This window comes from Pempheris klunzingeri, chromosome 2 (genome assembly GCF_042242105.1).
Source record: "Pempheris klunzingeri isolate RE-2024b chromosome 2, fPemKlu1.hap1, whole genome shotgun sequence".
NCBI classification, from domain to species: domain Eukaryota; kingdom Metazoa; phylum Chordata; class Actinopteri; order Acropomatiformes; family Pempheridae; genus Pempheris; species Pempheris klunzingeri.
The window spans coordinates 28,684,911-28,711,369 of NC_092013.1; the positions used below are offsets into that span (position 1 = coordinate 28,684,911).

Here is a 26,459-nt window from a genome sequence, read left to right on the forward strand (position 1 = left end):
CAGGTAATGGTTCTAGTTATTCTTGTCATGTACAGCCCAGTCTGGTTTCTTCAGTTGTTGTCATTCTGCGCACGCACCTCGAAGGTCATGAGGGGAACCTGATGCAAAGTGGTATGTTTGAATTAGCAGCAGCCCAGTTTTCAGTTGTGCACTAATAAGACTTGTTTTTTTTTGCAGTAACAGTAGAAAGTTAGTACAGATAACACACTACGTGATGAAGTTTATGTCTCGTTATGTAAATCTGTCACCCTGATAGATTTGCATACAGATACCTGCCATAACCTGAACAGATGTTTTCCTTATATAATCATTCCTGTTGTTCTCAACCAGGGTTACCTGTACCCAGGCAGCGCTTTTTACTGTTGCCAAGGGTTATGGGGAAAGATTATGTAGTAGCTCAACCAATTTTTAAAAAACTAAAACTTACAATGTAATTGAATAAAACAATGCATACCTAGTCAGCTCCAGCACCGTAACACCACATGTAGAGAGTGTCAGCAAACTAGTTAGCAACTAGTTAATGTACATGGTTCACTTAACTTGACACAAATTAATACATTATACCATTAGAGTAGCTTCAAAGATGCCATCACAACATCTACTCACTTGGTGGTGTAAGATGACCTCTGACCTTACCAGCAAAGTGTCAGGTGCCCAACCTCTCTTATGAGCACTTATGAGGAGGTACATCAAATATACTGTGGGTTAACCAGGAGAGCAAAAAGCGGCGTGATCTTCCTTTTTCATTATGAATAACGGGCCTCATGATCGGCACTTCACAAAATATCTGGCTGTTGCAGTTTTCCATTGGTCAACTTGCCATCAAACTGTCCATTTCAACTCTTTTTTTTATCAATGCAAAGGGACAATAGCAGCTGAGTCCGTGAATCATTTTAAATCTGTCACAGAGTCATGTTGACGAGTGCCTCCCCTTTAGCATATGGCACAGATTCAGACTTATCTGCGAGGTAAAAATACATCACGTCTCTCCTAGCTACTGTACAGTCTGACTACTCACTGTCAAGATAGAGATGAGAGGGACAAAAATAACCCAAGGTCTGACCAAAGGCAGCAGTCTTAAACTCTCTGTCTGCACTGAAACACATGCAGCAGGTGTTAAGTGCTGCAGCTGTACCTTAAGCCTCACAATCATGATTAACGACCAACTGTCTTGGACAGTGTAGGGCTGGGCTGAATCTTTAGATTAGAGTCTCCTTAAACTAAACTCAGGTTTGACTGGGCCAGGGATCCAGACTTTTTATCGATTCCAGGTCTTATTTCGGTTTGTGTATTACTTGGGCTCAGTTCAGTAGTTTTTTTTTTTCAGCTTTGGGCCATATAAAGATCAGATTGTCTGGCTCTGGTCGAGATCTCCCAGAGCTCCATGGTTAGCATTGTTCTGAGTTGCGCTTTCAGAATGGAGGGTCAGGGAGCTTTTTTCACATTTGTCCTCTGAGAGATCATGATAACTCCCATTATAATTAACTATAATGAACTCTACGTTCTCAGTGTCTCTCTCCAATGCACTTCGCATGAACCCTCACCATATGGGAAACATTTTGCTCCTTTTTATGAAGCTCTATAATGGCCTATGAGACAAGCATTCTGCACCAGCTCCCTTTTCACTTTTACTTATCATGTACTTTAATTAGGATTGTTTTCCACATTATATAGAGTCATTGAGCATTTTTCTTGAGGCATGTATGCACCAGAGACGTGTATGCAAGGCAGAATCAGACATTTTGTGGACGTTGCCGTTGAGGCGGACCTCGACCCAAACCAAAGCCATTAGCTGTGTTATCTCAGTGCTGTACACTGCATGGTCGCCTTGGTTCGATAACATCTTTGGTCCGCTTGATACACGCCCGTTGTTTGGGTAATGATGTCATTATACGGAAATGGACCCTCACTGCTCACTTTCTGGGCTGAGGCAGGGGAATAGGAGTGGGGGGGAATCACCATAAACATCAGATGGGAGGGTCTGTGAGTCAAACATCCCTATTAACTGTTTGTTTAAAGGATACGTCGGCGGGTCGACCGGCCAAGCAGCTGTTGCTCATTCTGCATTGTCTGTTAGAAGGCCGTGCTAGTGACAGTGTCCCTTTAAGCACTCTTAAGGCCTTTTATTAGCAGTTGTAAAGTAATCAATGTCAGACACTGTATATGTCTTCCATAGGTTGGCTTTCTGTGGACAGTTGTACTGAGGCAAAGCTCACGTTACTGCAGCCGTACCTCCGCAGTCATGGCAGCAAAAGTGGTACATCCAGGGGTTTCCCCAGGCTTCATCCTTACCACCCAGATTCTCTTGCTATTAATAAAGCCCATCTGATGCTATCACCACCATCAATCTCTCTTCCATTTTTACTTCTAACTTGTTGCCCCTTCCTGTTTAAAACCCTCCTCATCTGCGGGGCACCAGTGCTCCTGCTGCCACACGACCCAGTTTCCTCTGGAGGAATTCCCTCCCTCTTCCTGCGAACGCCCCTCCTCACAAGGCTTTGAAGGAAGGCCAGAGCCGGAGAGGCGTCTGAGAGTGAAGCTGTGTAGTTCGGCTGCAAAGCTTAAACTCAGCTCAGGTATGGAGTAACAAGCAAGGCGGTGATGGGTTTGTTGTAGAGACTCAGAAGGCAACATGTGGTGTCTGCAGTGTGCCTCTGATCGGACTCAGTCGTTGCTGGAGCTGGAATCAGACAGCTGGTAAGCCCAACGTTGAGCGTGTGCGTGCTGGTGCTGTGTGTAGAGGTCGATACTCTTAATAGTTGCTTGACATGTACTTAATCTCAGATTTGGCTCTGAATTTGTCTCGTGATGCGGGTGGTACATTTCACTAATGGTGGCTGCTTTATTCATGGACTGCTGCCAGACTCGACTGAGATCAATTGAGAAAGTATTTATTAAAGTCCAACAAAATTGCTGTTACTCCTTATTGGATGAATTGCCTTTAATGCAGTGGACTCTGTGCCAGAGTGAAGCTGCTGATGAAAGGAATAAGGTTTGTGTAAATAAAGTGTCCTTCATTTGTGATGCAAGACAGGTTTGCTGCTTCACTGATGAGCCAGCAGTTGATTTTCCTGGTGTGTGCCAAGCAAGTGAATGCAGCTGAATCATGTTTCATTTTAACCAGTGCCCTCTAACTCGTATTCAATCAACATAAACTGATTTTAAGAATTAGTCAGTTGTGAAAAATGGGAGACAGTCAGTGTGAATAGACAGCTAAACAAAGAAAAGCAGAAGAGGCAGGTTGTGTGTGTGTGTGTGTGTGTGTGTGTGTGTGTGTGTGTGTGTGTGTGTGTGTGTGTGTGTGTGAGTGGCAGGTCGGAGTAATTAAGTCATCACTGGGGAGTGACACAGTGAGTAGAGGCTCCACTTGGAGAAGCCACTCAGCAGCACAAAGAGGGTGTCTCCAGGAGAAGTGTTGACACCACAGCTGTCCCCCTCCACTGAGTCCATCGCACCACCTTCTGCCACAAACGCATCGTTAAAATTCAGCCAGCACTGTGTGTGCCATCATGGACTGTTGCAGTACTTTGTGAATCTTTTAATTGAGTGCTGTAATGTAACGCAAGAGGGTTAGGGTGAGGCGCACAACTTTCTGTGTGGCTGTGATTCATTTGATGATACCAGTGTTGAGGCTTGATGTTTTAAAAACACACCTGGCAGCCTCAAAGTGAGCTTTTGAAATTCAAAAAGACTCTCCTCTGATTTTACATGTCAAAGTTAATGTGCCTATCACAGGTACTACTATGCAGCCTGTAAAAACAGTTGTATAATGTCTGCTGAGGTTCTTAGAGAATTACTCGAGTGACATTGATCAAGTGATCTTGGCTTGGGCTGCGACACTAACACATTTTTGATGGAAAGTCTGTGATACAAATGGTTGTGGAGCTTGAACCAGAGGTTCTAACCAAAGATGATGATTAAGTTGCATTGTATCAGCCATGCTATAAGACCATTTTTTAAAATATGTGTTTCCCTGTGCTTCCATACTTCCCTAGTGACCAATGAGGAGCAGGCTAGAGACAAAACAGCCAATTAGAAATAAATGACTTCATTCCTACAGTTGGCTAAAATCGTGGCAAACTTGAAGCCAGATTTATGCTTGGTGCAGGGCATTAGTGGCAGTCCCACTTCGCCTACCTACATTTTGTTATAAATTTCAGTGTATCACAGTTCTAGCAATTTACATATAGTATCTCCATAGCTGCAGTAGGACGGGTGTATAGTCACATTTTTGCACATTAGCTACGCTGCAGCCTACAGCTGAACTCTAAGGACTACATCTGTAGCTGATCTAGGATGAGGAGAGAGAAAGAGAGACACTGTAGTGTCTGAGCACACAGCAGGGAATTAAGAGAGAGGTTAACAAGTGCAAATGAGCGAGTTTTTTTTTAATTTTGCACTTGTATGGTTAATGCATGTACATAAATGTATTAAATGCAAACCAGATTTTTGTTTGCTCAAATTAATTGAAGATGTATGATTAAGTTATCCTTCGTCTGACCATTTTCTCCTCAAGGAAATACTGGCACATACATGAAAATAATGTTTTTCTGTGTTCAAAATTGTGTTAGAATTGAGAGTGTGATAACATCACATTGGTGAGTCTGCCTTTTTATTTGAATCACAGATGGAGGCTGTTATTGTACAGTTTACATTGTGATTATAGATTTGGATATTGTGTGGATTTTGGGAGGGTAACATTTCCCTCCAGTGACCATAACCAGCATCAGAATGTAATTCAGGCCAATAGACTCAATCTGTACTGTTTGATTAGCAAGCATTGGATGTACTTCACCACTGCAGTCCCCACGGGCTAATTTGAATTAATGAAACACATAGACATCTTGCCCTAATGCAAGACGTTTTTTTGTTTCAGTGAGTGTGAAATAATGTATTTTTTCTTTAATCATTGTCATCATTGTCTCTGTAACTGACAGTAAAGGATGGACATTGGTGAAGAATAGATCTCTAAAAAGTGTCTCTGACACTTATTTTAATTGTATGTCATGTAGTATACAGTATGTGAGTTCCAGGTAAGCAGTTTGAATTATTTTCTGTCTGTAGTAGGAACTTCAATGACAGCCTTTGTAGCATACTGCTGTGGTACTGTGTCAAGTCAAGATAAAACAAAAACCAGTTTTCTTTTGATATTATGATGACATTTCAGTACATCAAAAAAGGGCAACTCCACTTTCTCTCCGTGTGAAGAGGACTCCCAGTATGTTCAGAATGAGCTTCCCTCTGTCTTGACATATTTGGACCTTTGGACTCTTTTTCTTCTTCCTCTGCCCTTTTTATCCAGTTTGCCTCTGCCTGAAAATGGGATTTTTTGGGGGGAAAGATAGTAATTTTAATGAGGCTGGATGAATGCTTGACTGTAGAAGGCTCTCAGTTTCTCAACGGTCTGAGCAAATTCATCCCTCTCTCTCCTCCTCATTTCTGAGGGAATTGGATCAGTAATGCTTTGACTGCTGGGATGACTCAAACTTTGTGCCGCCAGTGTGAGTGACTTCATGCGTGTTCAAGCGTCTTTTATATTTGGCAAGGAGTGGTTGTTCCCAACCCCGTCTTGGTGAAGCTGCTTGTCTTTGTTGTTTGAGTTTTTTAAACACATTGCATAGTTCTTTATTGTGTATCTAAGAGCAGAACATCTTGTTCAGTGACTCTAATGCAATAAAACCAGCTAACTGAAGACATAAACATGCCTTGAGTGCTATCATACTTTCAGTGTTCAGAGTTCCTAGAGGCTTTAGCTTACTCTTACCACGAGCTGAGTGCCACATTTCAAGCATGCTAAGTCTCTCTTCCATCTAAACAAATGGATCTTTCCAAACAGACACCCTCTGCAGGGGTAGACATTTACAGCCCAGCCTTCAGTCTAATTAAAGGCCTCTGTCTGATTAGATTTGTTCCTTTTAGAAATAGAAATAAGGATGCATGGGGAGGAGAATGAAGATGCAGAGAGGGTTTTTAATGAGCTAAGAGATGTTATCCCTTGACAGAGGACCGTCAGACTTTTGTTCTCAAGAATAAATGACAAATTTGGTTGTCTCTCATGGCCTTGTAAAGTAACTCATATTAGTTAACATTTGTCGGTAGGCTACCTTCCAAATATGTTCAAAATGATGGTAGAGGAAAAGCCGATGTTGACCGTGGTTGGGAAGCCAAGTAACTTTTTACATGAAGTACTGAGCTGGCGACAGGGCGTATTTAGCGTAGCTTAGCATAAAGACTGAAAACATGGGAAACAGCAACCTAACTGTCTCCAGCGTTGCTGGATAAAAGCACAGATTACAATAAAATGTCAGGAAAAAGCAGGAACTCGAACAGCAAGACAACATTTGTTTTCCTTATTTCTTTGGAGGGGTCTCAACCCCAATGTTAGCAACCACTGGTCTAGATTATGGCAGCGAGGCCCCCCCCCCTTCACCAAAAATGTAAAATGTGGCTGCTTTTGCATCTCTATAGCTCACTGAAAATAATTGTGCAAGAATGAAAAAGACTGATCATGAGCACATTTAAATGGCCCCCTCTGGTTTTCAGTTTGCACAGGCTAATGACAGGCATCATTCATTACAACTCATTTCACCTTGCACGGACCATGTAGTTACTGCTTTGAGCACCATGTGGAAGTCAAATCTCTTTCCTATTAAAGCTTTTACTTTAGCCTTTATTATCTAACCTTGACACAATCTCCCACAGAGACAGGGGGATCTGACAAGGTTAATCAGTGATAGATGCCTCTAGATGGATGTCCTTGTTCTGAGCCTCTCCACTTCATCCATCAGCTCATGACCAACAAGATGAAATTATATTGATCGTATTTTTGCTAAAAGAAAGAAAGAAAGAAAGCTTCTTTAAGGTAGAAAAGCTTACATTTACACCATAGATTGAACCTGGCAAGGTGAAGTTCAGGAAAACAGCTGTCGTTTTTTAAAGCCTGGGCCCATAACCACATAATAGCGTCACCTCAATCCTGACTTTGATTGACGAATTGGAGACATTTTTTCTCTCAGACTGAATGAATGTGCTGTTGATATAAGGTTGGATGGTACACAAGCAGTAATAGGCCTGTAAACTGTGTGTGCAACTGATCAGTGAAGGAAATGTGGTGCTTTTTTCCCACTCACCATACAAACTACCTCTATAGCTAGAAGTTGATTGCTACATGGTGTCATCAGGGTTATTTTAGCCCAAGGTATCTCGGTATCTCTTTGCCATTACTTTTAATCCCCCCCCCCCAATCAATAATAGCAATAATAACTCACTTGAATTTTCTTTTAAGTGAACAACACAGAAGAATAACTGTAGCTTCATCACTGGCTGCAGCCATACGTGTTTTTGGTGTGAAGTTTAATTTGTACAAGTTATCTGAGTGATTAATTTCATGGTTCACATGCTGGTGCCTTAATTGCGTGCTCAACTTGTGTTCACGGTGGTTTAGGACATATTCATGTGCCTTTCTTGTCCTCATATCAGCAGTCCCTCTTTGCTGAGCTGGCTTCTACTGTATTTAACTGAAATGTCCACATATGAATAAGCATTTTAGTCTCATATGGGCATCCAGTTCTGGAGAGCAGCAGCTTGTTATTTCACACATACGCAGTCACCTCAGGTTGCTTCTAGTAAACACGGCTTTGATTCTTCAAAGTAGTAGTTATTGAGCTGTGTCCAAAGCACAGTGCACTTTAGCCATTTCAGTTAAACCCAACAGTCTAAGAGGCGTGGAAGAAGTGAACAGATCTGGGTTTGGCATTTAGCCACTGCAGCAGGGTGTGGGGTTTATCCAATCAGCTGTCCAGGATGGTGTTTGAGCTGCTTTGAGAAGAGGCCTTTCACAAAGATCCTTATTGATCTTAATATTAAAGGAGCTGCTTCACATGCTTTAATCACCCGTGACATTATGTCGCTTTGTTTTTACTGAAAGACTGAGCTGCTGATTAAGCCGGTAGTGATTTCAGTGTTATGATGGTTCTTTGTGCTCATAATATATTCAAAGGCATTTAATTTCTTCTGATCAAGATTCAGTGGTTCAGTATTATAGCTACTTAGGATGACTTCCCTTCTGCCTTGTGGAGGGAATGTGCGAAGATATGAAGCAGCACTCAGGCTTCTGTCACTCATATTTATACCCTCCCAGCAGTAGTTCCCAGCAAAGTTCATTTTCCCATCTGTCACGTGTTTCTTTCTGAAACACAAAGTAGTGCATGCCTTCGGGCAAACTAACCCAGTGTGCTCTGTGTGTTTTGCAGTGTGGAAGGTGATGCCCCGGGTAGCGAGGTGGGCGCCTCTGTGGATCCCAGCGGTGGCTACAGTTGCGTCCCAGTGACCCACAGTGGCGGGCTCAGCCCCGACCACCTGGACAGCCAGCTCTACGGACACATCTTCCTGCCTGGCCACCCGCGGCCCCGCCGACCCAAGCTCCAGCACTCCCAGTCCATCCTCCGCAAGCAGGCAGAGGAGGAGGCTATCAAGCGCTCCCGTTCGCTGTCAGAGAGCTATGAGCTCTCATCAGACCTACAGGACAAGCAGGTGAGGGGGAGTCCACAAAGACAGGGACAACTTCCATCTGTAAACACCTAACATAGGGCTGGGTGATATGGTTGAAACCATATCACAATATTGATAAGAACAGAAGCATATCATGATATAAAAAAAGATCACATGTAAAATAATGAAAATTATTTTATCAGGCAGAAACAAAAAAGAAATGTTTTGGAATACATTTTTATTTGCTCGAAGTTAAAGCAGCACTAATGAGTATTTTCAGATCAACAATGGGACATATCAGTCCGTGTAAAGTTAAATGTGTGGCTTGAAGTGACAAACCTTCAGAGAATGATCACCTAATTACCGTTCGCTATCTACTTGTGTGTAGTGGCAAGGAGTCACATGTTCAAAAAAGCATACAATGAATTTGTTCCTAACATAGTACTTGGCCTGCGTAGATGAACAGAGGGACATAGCGCCAATAATAAATGAATAAATAAATGTAATAAATAAGAGGACAAACATCTTTACACTATTCCACTGATAGAGAGAAAGAGAATCTATAGAAAAACAAACACATCACAAGTCATATCAGCACTTTAAGCATGTCCTAACAAATCTGTCAAACAGCAAGTGCACAACTAGTGCCTAAGTGCCTAAAAATATGAGGACAAAAAACAGCTGGACTGCAGGAGACACACATGTGAATCAAATTCAAATCTTAGAGAGTCCAAGTGTGCTTAAAATATTGATTGTGTTTCCTGGTTCCCAATAAGTAACATGGTCCTGCAGTGTTTTGATGTCTTGGGTTGAGCCATTTTTCTCTTTTTTGAGTGCACATCCCTCTTAAATCTAGTGTATAAATGTTTATCATCCAATCAGTTGCTTTACTAAATTTGTCTACAGTCTATTATTAAAAAACGGTTTGTGAGGTTTACTGAGCTAAAACAAATCATACCCCAATGTAAGTTCTATCAACAGCTGAACAACAGCAACCTTTTTTTTTTTTTAAAGACATCTCATTTACGTTAATATGTTTTTTCAGGAGATTTTTCTATATTGCTGCAAAGTACAGTAGAGGTCCAGTATTTTGAATTGCATCCAAAAAGGAACCCATGAACAGTTGGACGGGAGCCAAATACACCTGAGGATAGTAAAACTTGATCCAAAATGTAGCCAAACAGACCCACATTTACTTTCATATTTTTTTGTAATGTTCTTCATTTTACTTAGATAGATATTACATTATCTGAAGGTTATTGTATTATACCTGTTACAACAAGCTGACATCACCTCAAAGCTCTTCCTGGTGGTCAAATGAAAGTCATATAACAGTGGTCTAGTTTTGCCTGGTGCCCCGTCAGCTGTGTCTGTGTGGCTCCTCAGTAAGCAGTGAAAAGTTGTAGCCTGTTGGAGAGAGACTCAATGTCACCGTCTATAGTCCTTGTGCCAAGTTTGAGACCGCTGGGCTCCTTGGCCCTCACACGGTGCAGAGAAACATGATTAGTGTCATTTTACTCCATGAGTCCATACTGTAGGTGTAAACTGGGTCAATGTGTTAAAGGAGTAGGGCTGAGAGAGGGGACTAATTTAAAACAGCCCTGATATGTTCTAATAATAGGTGTATCATTGAAGGAGAATTATCTATCTCTCACTCATTTCAGTCTTGTGTACATCTCCCTGATCCCTTTCAAGCACTGTAATTCTTTAATCATCATTTTGATGAAAGACATTTAAATACTGCACCATTAATACATTTTATAGTTTAGCATATCTTCACTAGTGCGCCTTGTAAGTTTGCAGTCTGTATTTTGATATGTCCACCAGCACAGCAGTCCCCAGCTATAATCACATTTGTCCTCTAAATCTTGTTGGTGATAGTTTCCCAAGAGCAATTACTCATCAGTATTTGGTCCATTAGCAGTTTAGCAGTCAATCTGGGTCCCATCACAGTTCAACATTCTCCATGGGAATTCATTTGAGTCCAATAAAACCTAAATTCCAGCCATTTTTAAACACCATCCATACTCTCTGTGAGTTTTCAGTCACGACAAAAGCAAATAAATCTGCAGCATTATTCTTCTGTCTAATCTACATTTCCAAGTTAATAGACATAGGTATCAATGCTAAACACCGGACCACTATGCTGCCTCTAACTTTAGTCCTATAAAATCCAAAACATAACACTTTTCAGACTATTGTATGTGTCCATCGTCCCTGCTTTCACCCAGAATCAGTAGCTGCCCTCACCAGTCCCATTACGGAGAACATTTGCATGGTTGAATTGTCATAAAACCACATGAGACTAATTAGATTTAATTAATCTGTTTCTCAGATACATTTATAACACCAACTTCCCTTCTCTTCCTGCAGGTGGAGATGCTAGAGCGTAAATATGGTGGGCGTTTCATAACCCGTCATGCAGCCCGCACCATCCAGACAGCCTTCCGCCAGTACCAGATGAACAAGAACTTTGAGCGTCTTAGAAGTTCTATGTCTGAGAACCGTATGTCAAGACGAATCGTCCTATCCAATATGAGAATGCAGTTTTCCTTCGAAGGACCTGAAAAAGTCCACAGCTCCTACTTCGAGGGAAAGCAGGTCTCATTGACAGATGACGGCACCAAAATTGGCTCACTGGTGCAGTCAGAACATGGTGGGGAGATGGGCATGCAGGCCAAGACCCCTACGACACAGAGTGACTTCACAGACGCCATCACAGAATTAGAAGATGCCTTCTCCAGGCAGGTCAAATCTCTAGCGGAGTCCATAGATGATGCTCTAAATTGTCGCAGTCTGCATGGTGATGACAACCAGTCAGAGCCAGGGAGAGGCCACCAGGATATGGACAGGGAGGTCAGCTGCCAGGTAAAACCCTCCCACAGCGCTTCAGAACACCGCAAACTGGATGAGATGACAGCGTCTTACAGCGATGTCACCCTTTACATCGATGAAGAAGAATTATCACCGCCACTGCCCCTGACTCAATCTGTAGACCGGCCCTCCAGCACGGAGTCAGACTTGCGTCAGCGTTCTCTGAACTCTTCCCAGGACTACTGGTCACTGGCTCATAAGGATGAGAAAGGAGACACAGACACGAGCTGCCGCAGTACACCGTCTCTGGAGTGTCAAGAGCAGCGTTTACGGGTAGACCATCTACCCTTACTTACTATTGAGCCTCCAAGTGACAGTTCAGTAGAGCTCAGTGACCGCTCTGATCGCAGCTCTTTGAAGAGACAAAACGCCTACGACCGGAGCCTCAGCAACCAGCAGAGCAGCCCCAAACACATCAGCCACAGCCTGCCACCCCGAGGGCCTTCCAGAGAAGACGACGGCAACCGCCATCGGCCACGACAACTGGAGGCCCACCTGGCCATCAACGGCACCGCGAACCGACAGAGCAAGTCGGAGTCTGATTTCTCTGACGGTGACAACGACAGCATCAACAGCACATCCAACTCCAATGACACCATCAACTGCAGCTCTGAGTCCTCATCCAGGGACAGCCTGAGGGAACAGACGCTCAGCAAGCAGACGTACCACAAAGAGACTCGCAACAGCTGGGATTCACCTGCATTCAGCAATGACATCATCCGCAAGAGGCACTACCGCATTGGCCTAAATCTCTTCAACAAGTATGTACACTCCACGATACGAGAACCGTTACCAAACTGCTTACACAGAGTCAGACATTATCTGATGCCCATTACATACCCAATGAGCGACTGAAGAGGTTATATAAAATTGATCCATTCCATTACTTGAAATGTTTTTGTGGAAGAATCCAACATGACACTCTTAACAATAAATGTTCAACGATGTGGACTGAAACACCTCTACTTGAGGTACAAACAAGTCTGGGACTCATTCTGCTGCATCTCAGGCAGACCAATGCATCTGAGCATGTGTGATTCCATTTAATCGTAGAAAAGAAATCAGATTGTGTATTTGGTGTCCTTCAGAGCTGGCCATTAAGTTCCTTTTAATCATTTGTGATCAACACTGCAGGAAAAAGTAGCTCCCTCCTCCCCACTCTCAGCCCATTCCAACTGCCCCCCCTCCCCCTGGCCTCCCTAAATCCTGTCCTTCATCTGACACACATTTGGCCAGGGGCAGAAGTGTAGTGGGATAATCATAGATTTGGAATGTGTCCTCACTGCTTCCCTATTTGTCTCTCTCTGTTTCCCTCTCTCTCTACCCTCTCCTGTGTCTCCAGGAAACCAGAAAAAGGCATCCAGTATCTGATAGAGCGAAACTTTGTTCCAGACACTCCAGTGGGTGTGGCCCATTTCCTGCTCCAAAGGAAGGGCTTGAGTAGGCAGATGATTGGCGAGTTCCTGGGTAACCGACAGAAACAGTTCAACCGAGATGTCCTCGAGTGAGTTTCCAGCGAGTAAAGTTGGTGTAATCTTTGACGCATTGTGTAGGCAAATGAATCCTTTTGTCTAAACCCTGAAACATCTTAAACAACTTTTTATTTGATGTGCCAACTATGCCAGTGCACAGAATTTGATTTTATCTGCCCTCCAGGAACAGAAATTGTCATTTAGATGCAAATAGGGTTGCCAGTTAGCAATCTACACTCATTCAAGAAGTCTTTGGAGTTTCTGAGTACTACGTAATGACTCGAGTTACATCCAGAAAATAAACATAAATAGAATCCACTCAGGAAATTGCCGTGATGCTCTGATAGACATATAGACCTCATTTATATTCTTCAGCCCTTTTAACAGAGAGGAGATGTTGTAAAGATCTCATATTTTCCATTAGTCATTCTTCTCTACTTTATGCTTTAGACTTTAGTCAGACTTATCTGAAACACACTGGACGCACACCAGCTCTATCAGATCCCACTGAGATTCAAAGAAGGATAAGGCCAGGAATGGTCCGTCAGTGTCAGTTTGACAGACATATCTAAAGGGCTCCTTGAGAAAACCTCTATAAATCCTGGCATGCAAGGTATCAAGGTATCAAGCCCCTGGAGAGCTGAGTCAGAATCCTCACTTCACCTGAGAAAAGAGTTTTCGGGTCATTTATTTAAGTCGAAGTTTCAGTATCACAGTGGAAAAAATATTTCATTACACATACAAGTCTGGCATTAAGGCTGCAATAATCAATATTTTTGAATAAACAGTAGGCAAATGACAATTTGTAAAGTGAAAGGGGCTGCTTTTGGTGAATAATTATCACCCAGCTCTACAGAGCTTTCAGGTCGTTGTGTTTGGTTTTATAGGCCACATCTTACTGTTGCTGTTTTCGTTCAGTCTCATGAACCCTATTACCAGCAGCAGGTATCTGTTTTTGACTAAAAAGCTCTTATAAAATCACTGCACACTACTTGTCCAACACCAAAGCCCAGACAGACATCACTAATGACAAGCCACTGAGATTAATGGAGCATTTATAGCAACCAGATTTTGGGATTTAAAAAAATAAGATTTTAATGTTTTTTTCTCAGACATCAAATCAGAGCTAAAAGACTGACTATTTGGGCTTCGACTTATTTGGTTGTCAGACATACGATTCTAAATGAATGCTAATATTGCTTTCTGTCTACTGTTTGGGTAAATAGGCAAATGTTTGCTAACTCATTGGCCATAACAAGGTGCTAATGTGTCAAATATGTATAGGATGTTGGGCTCGTTAAGGAGTTCTTCTCCCAAGTGGCCAAAAAATGAGTGGTGGTGCTTCAGTAAAAGTAGATGTGTTAGCAGTAAAGCACCCAAGTTTCAAAAGTTAAAGAAGGCTTCTTAATGACAGTGGCAGGGATGAAAATCTGAAAGTGTCTAGTACAGGTTGAGGAAATGACTGAAACTCTTATATAATGTCTACTAGGAAGTGTGTCATTGACACAAAGCTATTTTCACACACAGATTTTGCCTTGTCTTTTACCCAACATCAGAAGCCATATGTTTTTCATATTAGCAAGGAACTGTAGCTAATGAATGTAGTTTCACACATTGAAGGCAGTTACACATTACTGAATCCCATTGAAGTTTCTTGAACGATCACGTTATTGCCATTTGAAAGGATGGCGTATCATTTTCCTATCCAAACGGATCTTCTCACTGCTAATTGTGTGTTTTTCACCAGCTGTGTGGTGGATGAAATGGACTTCTCAAGTATGGAGCTGGACGAAGCACTCAGGAAATTTCAGGCACACATCAGAGTCCAGGGAGAAGCGCAGAAGGTTGAGCGGCTGATAGAGGCCTACAGGTGAGAAGCTGGGGACACAATACATGACAGGGCTTCACCTCTCGAATGGTCTTACATCATCTTAAACCAGTCGAGGATTATGTGGCAGGATGATCATTATCAGGTCCATGACAATGTCTAGTGTCTACCACACATCATGTATGACTAATGGATAGCACATGTTGGCTTTGCGCCATTTCAAAAACCCTCTAAAACAGAAGTGACACCAGAAAGTCACCGTCTTCAGCACACAGGCACAAGAGCATCATTGTAGCAGTGCAAAGCCATTTTAAATCCAGATCTTTGCAGAAAATAATTTATAGAGTTGAGAAAAACCTCCCTCAGGGCTGCTGATAGATGTTGTTTGTCCCTCATTTATTTACTCCAGACCTGCAGTAGAAAGGTGCTTTCATGCCCACAGAGAATTTGCTTCCATCAGCACCGAGCAAGGACATTTCGGCCTCAGTAGCCATGGCCGTCACTGTTACACTGGGGAGATAACGATAACTGATCATCTGGCGTTCGCCTGCAGCCCAGTCCAGATATGATCATGAAGTCACTTAATGGTGACTCAGAAAGCTGTTAAACGGCCTGTTCCATGGCTTCAGGCTGTATTGACTGTCTTCAGTGGTACAGGCTCAATGTGCTTTTCACTCAAGGCTATGAACCATACATGACCATGGCTCAGATAGTGGAGACATCAATATCTATATCAATATTGATATTGATATTCCTGCCCATAAATGGAACTAACAGGGAGGATTATTGATTTATCTTGCCTTGAAGGAAAGTCTCCTTACTGATGTTTTGTCCTTTAATGACGGACTGTCTGTCTCTTCTCGCAGCTTCACTCAGATCTTGACTTCTCCTCTCATTTTGTTTGATAAAGCATAAAGCCTCTGGGTGGGCGTTTCCTGGGGATTCAGTTGAGTTACAACGTAGAGCCGACTTTGTTAGGTGACATGGTGTGCTGTTGACTGTAAGACAACTTAAAGAACACAGAGCATATATTCAACAAGCCCCATAATGTTATCTACCTACCATTAGCAATGTAAGCTAGATGTTGCTTTTTGTTAATGCTCACTGAGTGATGGCCAAAAATAAATTCAGCTTTTTGTGTTCAATATCCTCTTCACAGCCAACGCTACTGCATCTGCAACCCCGGTGTGGTGCGACAATTCAGGAACCCTGACACAATCTTCATCCTGGCCTTTGCCATCATCCTCCTCAACACTGACATGTACAGCCCCAACGTCAAGCCTGAGAGGAAGATGAAGCTAGAGGACTTTGTTAAGAACCTTCGAGGTACTTTGTTCTCCCTTCCTGCACCACAACCAGCTTACTGTCACAAAACAAATATTATCTTCAAACGCTACTGAGCAGCTTCAAGGATAAATACTCAACTGAAATTGAGTTTTGGGCATGGATTTTGCATTGATTAATGGCCGTGTCAGTAAGGTTTTTATAAGTCATGGTCAAGAAAGCTCTGCTGTTGAGGCAAAGGACATTTTAGTTGCCCTCAACAGATTTTGAGGGTATTAGCAGGGGCTTTGTGGCATGGCTAACTCATTTCTCTGCCTACTGGAGTGTCAGTAATTAAAGTACAGTATTGAGTGGAGGAGAAATATTCGTCCTCAGAGAGGTCTGAAGGACATTTCTGTCTGTAATGTGAGAAATATGTGCAGCACAGCAGTATGTAAATAAATTCAGGGGTTCATCAACTCTCATAAATCTGTGAATTAATCATTAATCCTTCTCTCTTCCTCTCATCCTCTGACAGGAGTGGATGATGGGGAGGACATCCCTCGAGAGATGCTGGTAGGGATATATGAGCGGATTCGCAAGCGAGAGCTCAAGACTAATGAAGACCACGTGTCCCAGGTTCAGAAAGTGGAAAAACTCATTGTTGGAAAAAAGCCGGTAAGTTTGAGTTTGCCCTTGGGCTGCAGCGCCGAGTGTGACTACTTTTATCTTTCCCTCCATTCAAGAGCTGAATCCAGCAGAGGCATGCGGAACCAAATTACCCAATGTACCTCTGAGCTGTCACAGAGAGCACTAGCTTATTCATGACCAACGTCCTCTAAAAGGGAACTGAAATGAAAGAGCATTCTGTACCTGAACCTACTTTCCTCATTGTGTGACACATCAATTCTTCAGGGCCAGAGACCTTCATGCTGAATGACTGTAATATGTCTTTTGCCCTAAGTGCCGGCTAAGAAAAGATACGCTCTGTAATAATAAATGAGATAAACAGCCTCACACCCAGTGATCTCAAAGGTGTTTACTTGAAACCCCTTCCTTCCCTTCGGCCTATTGATGTCCTTTTCATCAGACCAACTCCCCGTTAGTGACATATATCAGCAGAAGTTTAAGGGACCTTGACGATGTCATGATCATAAAGCCTGAAAAACGATTGTGAGGGACGTATAGATGTTTGCTCTGTGATCCAGAAAACTAGTTTTCCTGATTTTAAATTTGGCCATATTTCCTTTTGAACATTAGGTGGAAAGTCTTTCCTTTGATGTATCTGTACTCACTGTGCCATTTAAAATGACTCTTGTCTGTATCTCTCACTCTATAGATTGGCTCATTACACCACGGTCTGGGCTGTGTAAGTATTACTCTTTCTGTCATCTACATCTTAGGGTTGAGTGGAAATAATTGTAAAATATCAAAAAGGCTTTATGAAACGGACAAAACATTGTGGAATGTATGAAATTATATTTTTGCCAGTCTGCCTGAGACCAATTCAGAACCGATGTCGTATTGTGTGTGCAGGTACTGTCGCTTCCCCACCGGAGATTGGTCTGTTACTGCAGACTTTTTGAAGTGCCCGACCCCAACAAACCACAAAAGTTGGGCCTGCACCAAAGGGAGATCTTCCTTTTTAATGACCTGCTTGTGGTAGGGCAGACATTACAGTTGCAGCACATTGGGAACACACATGGACCTTCCACTGAAAGAGTCTAAATCACAGCATGTGCTTTGCTTTTTTTTCATAGGTTACTAAAATTTTCCAAAAGAAGAAGAACTCTGTGACATACAGCTTCCGGCAGTCCTTCTCACTTTATGGCATGCAAGTGCTGCTCTTTGAGAATCAGTGTAAGTACCAGACAGACTTTTGTGTCAGCTTTTTCTAAAGGTGTCAGCGTGTCTCAAACAAACTCGTATGAGAACATGTCTAAAGGCAAAAGTGTTGCTGGCTGTTTAATGGCCGCCATTTGATCGCTGCAATGAAGTGGTCGTGGCCGTGGCATACTGACATCTTAATGGTAGCACAAGTGTTGTCTTTTATTGAAATTTCAGTTAACTTTCTCAGTGATCTATTTTGTGCTGGCACGGATTAAAGTGCTATATTATATAATATTGTCACTCTTTAGATTATCCCAATGGAGTCCGCCTGACCTCAGCCATCCCGGGAGCTGACATCAAAGTCCTAATCAACTTCAATGCACCCAATCCTCAGGACCGCAAAAAGTTTACAGACGATTTGCGAGAGTCTATAGCTGAAGTCCAGGAGATGGAGAAGTACCGGATAGAGTGTGAGCAAAAGTGTTGTTTTTCTCTACATAACTGTGCTCAGCAAATCCATCCATTCACCAGACTATACTTTTATACTCTCAGGGAGCCTAGATTATTGATAAAGCTGCATTTGTGTCTCCTACACAGCTGAGCTAGAAAAACAGAAGGGGGTGGTGAGGCCCAGCATGTCCCAGAGTTCAGGGTTAAAGAAGGAAACGGGAAACGGAAACCTGAGCCGAGCAAGCCTCGACGACAGCTACGCCATCGGTGAAGGTCTGAAGAGAAGCGCCCTCAGCAGCTCCCTACGTGACCTCTCGGATGCAGGTAAAATCAGGGGTTTCCATGGTAACATACTATCTCACGTCTTAGCCCTCTGCTAGATGAAGTAGAGCCTATACCCACGCTGGATGCTGGTATGATACTATTGGCTCCTTCTGGATGTTTATTGATTTGGGAACTTGGAAGAAGCTGAGTTCCTGAACCTGTCCAGATTTAATTTGGCCGGTAGCCGTAACTGACCCAACACTGCAGAGTCTCTTTGTGAGCGCGCCCCCTAAGCCATGAAGCCAGTGAAGCAATGAGGTAGAGATGGGTGTGTTTGCTGATGGGCCCAGGTGTAATTTACTAGAGGCTATCTGCTAATAATCCTGCATCACTGGCGGGGGAGGAGACAGCGCTATGTAGGTCAGCGTGATCAATTTGAGCGTCTTAGTGGTAAGAGGAATTAATGTTGTGTAGTTGATTCAGGCAGGGTGTAGAGAGTGGCCTCCACACTGCAGAGCAGCTCTGCAAAAACACACTCAGTGACCTCAACACAGGGCTCAGATTTTTAAAGCAGCATCAAAGGATGACTTGTTTCTTTTGACTCTGTTAAAATGAAAGATTTGATTTACATTTTGGTTCATGGAAAAGTGACTTATATCAATGCAGCTTCCTCTGTCCTTGAGGGTGAAGCCTACTAATTTCACAGATGGAGTTACAAGGTCAGTTTACCATTCATGGTAACTGTGAGTGATAATGGGTAATCTCAGACTGGGTTTGGAGCCTACAGATTTTTAACAGGATGCCTCCATTAGAAACTGGAGACGTGGAATTTGAAAGATGAGGATATTTACAAGGCAAGGAGGGCACTATGGGAAATGTGCCATGTTAGGATCCAGTGTTTTGGGATTGAGACTCATGCTCTGGATTAGAATTCAGAGTGTTTTAGCATTTGCTGTTTCAATTTTGACCAGTCTTATTTTAATCTGTCTTTTATGAGTCTTGCAACTTAATGGATGTGAAATGCTAAATTGCCAGAGTTCCCCTATAATACGGTCAGATTGCAGGTCTGCTCCTGATGGGATGGTCTCCTGCCAGCTGTGCCTAAATGTTGCTGTGTAGACGCATAAAGAAATCTCCAAGCCTGAGTTATCCCAGAGGCTAATCTTGTGCTGGAGTCGTAGCAGTGACTTGCTTCTTGCCTTCCCTTTAGTGCTTATTCGCCTCCCTCTGCCATACTGACAGTCTGCTGTCTAGTCATGTGCCACTTTTACAACCTTAGGGTGCTAGCACCCCCCCCCTCCTCCTCCCCTCTGTACTAGACAGAAGGGACATGTGCACCTTCACGTGTTTACCAGGCGTGTCTAATCTGTCATGTTACATGTTCTGGGCAGGCAAGCGTGGGAGACGCAGCAGTGCAGGATCACTAGACAGCAATATGGAAGTAAGTAGGACGCAACTGATGCTGAGCTGTCCTCAGACGTTATGTTGTTCCCTCTGACCACACAAGTCTCTGTTTTTTGTTTTTTTTTGTAGTTCGAGTTTCTTTCTGTTTTGGTGGTGTTTTTGTTGTGAGCACCTTGGTCACTGTGCATGCACACTGCTGTCATGATCCTCTGTGGCTGACACATGTTAACCCTTGAAGTACACAGCATGGCACGACTAATAATGCTACTGACTCATATTAGGGCTGCTCTGTGTCGATGTTAGACTAGTCATCCTCTCTTGTGTAGTGGGATCAATATTTAGCTTTATATCCTGAATTTTGTCCTTTTTTTTTTGTTCACTCAAAGAGCGATACTGGCTGCGCTTTGTCAGTTCCAGCTGCTGCATGCTCACACAGTCTGGAGTGCCTGACTCGCACTGCTTCCTTTCATTGACCCCTGATCTTGACAAGAAGTTCCTTTCCTTAGCAAGCGCTGCACTACAGTGAAAGAATCCAAGCATGGAGGCACAAATGTGTAGCTGTGAATATATGCTCTCAGAAGCAGGGCAGTCTCTATGACGAGGACCATTCATATGTGGATAACTCAGTTCGCTTGATTTCATTTGACAGGAGCCTAAATTTGTCACTTCTTCAGTGCTAGTTTGAATCTGAAGCTGCTGTCAGAATATGTTTGTTTCTCTTTGTCAACAAATCATGTGAAAAGACTAAAACTCCATGCTGTCTTGGGTTTCTCTTTCATCATTTAGCCACCTTTCCATCAGTAGGTGGTGAATAGAAATAGGTGAATAGAAAGGAATACCCTGTCATAAGAATACATCAGGTACAATTCACAGCCGGCTGATTGTCCAACAGTATCATGAATCCTTCAGAAGTTCATGAACAAATCATTGATCACTGATCACTTAAGTCAAACACATTAAGTGACCATTTATGAAAACACAGGAACACGTCGTAACTCAAGACTCAGGATCATTTGGATCTAAGTCACTGGTGATTAGTTTTGTTTGCATGTTATGCATGGCTCTGAAAGATCTGCTTCATTTCTTCAATATGAATGTTTGTTCTAATGTTCTGTATTTATCTTCTTCTTCTGTGTTATTGTGCTATAATTGTTTGTCTTGCTCAGTGGTATTTTAGAAAACGGTACCGCACACTAATGTGTGTACTCTGCACATGCTCCAAAGTGGGGGCACACAAACATGAAAGAGGGTATGGTAACCTCGGATCAGATCAGATATAATAGCGGCAGAAACTCACAGCAGCATCAGCAGTCAGAGAGAGAGAGAGAGAGAGGGAGGGAGTCTGAAGACTTAGAGGCAGTTTGTCTGCTCATGACAGTGCAGATACTGTACTGCTGTAACGCTCTGACAAGCTCAGCAAGCCGAGCCCCTAAACCATTTAGAGAGAGTCAACCGTGAGATGTTAGCATGGATAGACAAACAAAAGGCAGTGAACCAGAGAAGGAAATGGAGAAGCTTTTCCACAAGGTAACACAAGCAGTAGTGTGAGATTGTAGATGAGCTGAAGCTGGTCGGTGCTGCTGTGTGAAGAAGTCGACAGACCAGAGGGGCGTTTTTCTTTCCACAAATATCGCTTTTGGCCCTTAAAAGGTAACTTTGGTATTTTTAAACCTGGGCCCTATTTTACATAATTGAGTTCACAATGGCTAGCAGGTACAAAAAGCTTTGGAACTGGTCTAGAAGATTACCTCAGCCAGCAGCCGCAAACAAGCTACAATGGCTGTAATGTAATCCTGTGGTGCAACCTCGTGTTTTTGTCACTGACAGGTTTAGATTATTATTCAAAGTGTCTGACAGCATTATTGAAGGGATCCCTACAGAGATTGACCCATAAGATCCTTTTTGTTTAATCAGAAACAGCCGCTGTATTTGCTTCTCCACCAGACTCCATTGACAAAAACAGTAATTTTACCTCACAGAATGTAGGGGTTGCTAGGCTAGTTGCTAGGCTAGTTATAGTGTAACTTTGGTGTTTTAAAAGGTTAGTTTGAGTCTGATCTAATGTTATTAAAACACCAAAGTCATACTCACGAACTCACGTATTCTGCAAGGTAAAATGACGAGGGAGTCTAGTGGCTTTAATCCTAAAGTAATGTCCTTCCTGGTAAGAAAAAAAAAAGGATCTCACAGGTGAATCTCTGCAGGGATCCTTTTTGTAACAATCCGAGCCTGTCAGTAGCACTTTAAGTGGACCCAAAGGATTACATTACAGCCACTGAGGTGTGTTCGCAGCATGTCTCACAACTGCCGACTGAGGCCATCTACTGGAAGCTTTTTGCATCACCAGTCATTTTGAACCCAAATGTAAAAATGACACATGTATCAAAAATCCTCAAGTTATCCTTTAAAGAAATGAATGAATCTGCAGCAGGTGTCCCTTCACCTACCTCTCTCGACTTTTTCCCACTGGACAGTGGAGTCTGGACTTTCTGCTGTGTCTGTTGTGATCTGACCTTCTGCTCTTCTGCAGGGGTCCATCATTAGCAGTCCTCACATGCGCCGGAGAACCCCCTCCAGCCGAGACTGCCCGTCACGCCACAGTGGCCAATCCCTGCCCAACTCCTCTTCGCTGCTCGGATCTTTGTTCGGCACCAGGCGGGTGAAGTCCCCCAGCCCCACCCCGCAGGCCCTGCACCCTACCCTCATCTCTCACACCCCTCACCCGGCCAACCTGCACCACACGGCCCGGGCGGAGACAGACACGCCGGCCTCCATGCACCACGCCCAGTTCTGCCACATGACCCAGAACCCGCCGCCTTACCACCACCACCACCATTATCACCCACCAGCCCACTTGCAGCACCCTCCGCACCAGTACCATCCGACCCCTTCTCACGGCCAGCAGCCACCCTACCCGCCTCACACGCAGCATGTCCACGGGAGCCATCCTGCACACTCCTCCCACCCCACTCACGGCCCCCACCACCACGGCCCGCCGCCACCACCCTCCCAGTCCACCAGCAGCACCAAGCCCAAGCACAGCGGCATCAGTACGGTGGTCTGAGGCACACAGGGGCTCTCTGACTGAACTTTGATTTTACTCCGAGGCTCTCGGATGACAAGGCAGTCCCACTGTGCGTCGTTGGTCTGGGGATGTGAAGCCAGACGAGATCCTGTGCCTCCTTCAGCATTTTTTGTTACGCTCTTCAAAGGGGCAGTTTATTCAATATAGATACATTTCTTTTCCAGTTGCTCCTTTCCTTTCATTTTCAGGTAATAAGTCATGTCTGCTCAGCAGACGACAACATAAGAGCATGCACAAAGACCACAACTACTGTTTCAACTAAACTAAAGGAACATGATCAAATATCTTGCTTACTAGCATTTTACAGATGAAGTAAATAGTAATCTTGACTTTAATGTCTACACAACTTATCTAGTGTGAGGGTGGTTTGGCTGAACAGACAGACAGACAGACAGACAGACAGACAGTCATCCTCAGCAGTAGCTGTAAGAGTATTTAATGTAGCTGTAGCTCACAGTGCACTGTGATATCTCTGTTAGCAGTGATAAATGTGCCAATTATTGAAGCATTTACTAATTTAGTCACAAAAAATGCGTTATGTCTATTGTGCATAGTATTTTGTAAAATAATAATATCAACTGTTATTATTATGATTACTATTATTATTCCGGAAATGGCATCAATTAAAACTCTCAGTATTATACTCGCACATAGGTGGCGTAGTTTCACTCTTGAGAAAACAATCAAAAGCTTTTAATAGTTAGAGAAATTCAGTAAGCTGGAACACTACTGCATATGGTTGCCTTTGAGTTAGAACTCCGTTAAGATTGTTGAAGGACGGAGCAGACTTGCACACCCACCTGCACACAGTCTCATCCACTGCACTTGTCTTTGGTTCGGAGTCGTCTCCCCTGCCCTGGAAACAGGAAGCCACAGCGAGCTGCTGAGCAAACAGATTGATCTGAATGTCCACCCTGAAGTACTGCCTGCTTGTCCGCCATCACTTTATTTTTTTTAACTATTTTTTATAGAGTCCAATAAACACTATGAAATGCTCTATATGTTGTACTGCAACCTGGAAGACTTCTTCTACTGCTGGAGGACGAGGAGGAGTTGGTGGTGATTTTCATGGAAACGGAGGGAGTCTGTGCAAACTGTGTAGTAGGAAAAACAGCAACACGACTGTTCAAGTGTCTCCCCTGACGTGGAAGCCCTCAGCTGGCTGAGTGTGCCCTGTCCCTCTTTGGTTTCACCGTGCGCCTCTTGAGAAGCGAGCGTGTCGTGCACTGCTGTTTACTCCCTCGGCTGGACTTTTCCTCGGAGCCACATGGACGCCACAGTACAAAAATCAATAATTATCATTCAGTGATGTGATGACACTCTTATGCTTCACTGGTCACAAATGTCAGTTTTATATCAATCATCTTTCTGACATATTATGGGGTGGCTGGATGTACCTCCCAGCCGTCCTGTGCACAGTATCTACGGTGGGGGCAAGTGGAGACGGGGGGCTGGTGTGCTGGAGTATATTTTCTGTTCAAAGTGATAGACACAGCACTTGTTCTACTTTAGTTAATATCAATGGCAGAAGTTAGGCTGTATCTGCTGCAGAGAGAATGAGATGGATTGTTTTTAACATGTATGTGCAATATGTATTTACTTTTTCTCGTCTGAGAACAATTGCAGTCTGGTGGTTGTTCTGTTTTGTTAGTTCTGTTTGTTTTGTCTTTTTTGCCCCCCCCCCCCCCCAACATCCTTTATCATTTTTTCCTCAGTGTTTCAGTGAAGTGCAAGTATCCACATGGATTCGGAGGGACTGGACCTTCCACACTGATACAGAATGTCTAAGAAAATAATTGCATGTAACAATGTATTTCGAGGCTATTTTCTAACTCTTGTGTATTCCCAAACTATATCAGTGTTGCAGTCGACAGTTGTTAAAAATGACTAGTAGAATAGTTTTGACTTCTTCAATTACAGCTAACTGAAGTCAACTATGTATTTGTGTCACTCCAGAGGATAACTAAATCTGTATCTTTTCCTGATCCACATACAGTAGTTTACTGGATCTTTAGTGTACAACAGTAGTTAAAGCTGGATGTTATCACAGCTGTGAGAGGTAAAGTAGAGCAGGCGTGATGAAAGATGTACTCTTCTGTCATCTGGACGTCAGAGAGATAATGAACAGATAGCTATGAGTAAAATGAATGGAAGTTTTTTTTATCTTCATATTTATCATCTGTCTCCATCACACATTACTGTTGTCAAGTGATCAGTGTTCTTAAATACTTATTTCCTAAAGGTTCAAGTTTTCATGGTCCCAGTTTCTTGTGCAGCACCCTTTATTAATAGTTTATGAGTCAAGTTAATTGACAATTGCCATTATTAATGGTTAATAAGCAATTTAATAATGTTTATAAATCAGTAATTAGCCATTCATAAGAAGAAGTTTTGAGTTGGCATGTTCTGAAAGAATATCCCTTTGCCTAGCGTTTGTCCTCCAGCCAGTGTTGCTGTCACTCAGCGGATCAGCTGATTGATGCTCAAAGACGCATAGCAACATGTGGGCAAATGCAGAGAGGAAGAAGACTGCAAACTCGCAAACAAAGATATGAACATTATACGATGTAAAGTAAACCTAAAAACAGGCCCTGAGAGGAGGAAATGCATTCTACAGGGGCACATTTAGCTGGTCAGACAGTCTCAGTGATGAACTGAAGAGTTGGCTATAAAGACAAAGCAGGAGTCCCGCAGTGTTTAGCATCCACCTCCAAATAACACGTACAATTCATAACTTTTGATGAAATAGAACATTAAGCTCCTGGGACTAGAGCACAGGTGCTGTTTTTCGGAGCGCCTATTGTTTAGGTCATCCCCGACTAAATAAACTGATCACTAGAAGCTGTCTGGGAGACATTCCCACTCTGCTAAACTAGACTAAACATCTGCCAAAGAGATTTTTCACAACCTGGCAACCAAGAAGGTCATCTTATCAATGTCCAAATACTGATCTAAATATGTATTACCCATTAATGAAGGCTTTAATTACAACTTATGAACCCTCTATAAAGGGTGCCTAATTAGACAGTGGTACCATTTTTAAAATATCTCTCACGACCCCTAGATGTGTTTGTGTTCTTTAGGTTATACTCAGATTTGCAGCATTTAATCCAGCATAGTTTAGATCCTACCGAGTCAGGAAAGTGCCAATGTTTCATGGTCATCACATTTGAAATCACTTACATACCAAATCAATTGGGGACCAAATTGAATCGACCCACCACAACCCCGCGGTTGACCAATCCCAGGTTCTGTCTTCAGATAAAAGTCTGATCACTAACTAATTGTTATGGAATAATAGTGCAGACACCAGAGAAGAAGACACCCTTTTAGAAGGTTTTCCAAAATGTGTCAAATCGGTTTCAGTCACAACCTTCCAGTTCCTTCAGACGACTGATCTATTGTAAAACCTGTCCAGATTCCGTGTGAGGTGCTTTATTGCATGCCATTGATGCCTACTGTTTCTTTTTTCTTGTCTTTTCTTTTTTTTTCTTTTTTC

At 43.0% G+C, this 26,459-nt stretch overlaps 1 protein-coding gene across 2 annotated transcripts; it reads left to right on the top strand.

Moving 5' to 3' along the window:
• Nucleotides 1–2,537: 2,537 nt before the first annotated feature.
• iqsec1b (IQ motif and Sec7 domain ArfGEF 1b) lies at nucleotides 2,538–24,517 on the top strand. Of its 2 annotated transcripts, none has more exons than XM_070841919.1 (14): nucleotides 2,538–2,697; nucleotides 8,253–8,532; nucleotides 10,864–12,125; nucleotides 12,707–12,868; nucleotides 14,584–14,706; nucleotides 15,824–15,990; nucleotides 16,466–16,605; nucleotides 17,267–17,296; nucleotides 17,464–17,589; nucleotides 17,688–17,787; nucleotides 18,066–18,227; nucleotides 18,355–18,552; nucleotides 19,863–19,912; nucleotides 22,406–24,517. In XM_070841919.1, the coding sequence occupies exons 1-14, from the start codon at nucleotides 2,633–2,635 to the stop codon at nucleotides 22,937–22,939; spliced, it is 3,399 nt and encodes a 1,132-aa protein (XP_070698020.1). In that variant the 5' UTR covers nucleotides 2,538–2,632; the 3' UTR covers nucleotides 22,940–24,517. The 2 variants fall into 2 exon arrangements, with proteins under 2 accessions (XP_070698020.1, XP_070698031.1); XM_070841930.1 differs by having other exon boundaries at nucleotides 18,355–18,531.
• The last annotated feature ends 1,942 nt before the right edge of the window (nucleotides 24,518–26,459 follow it).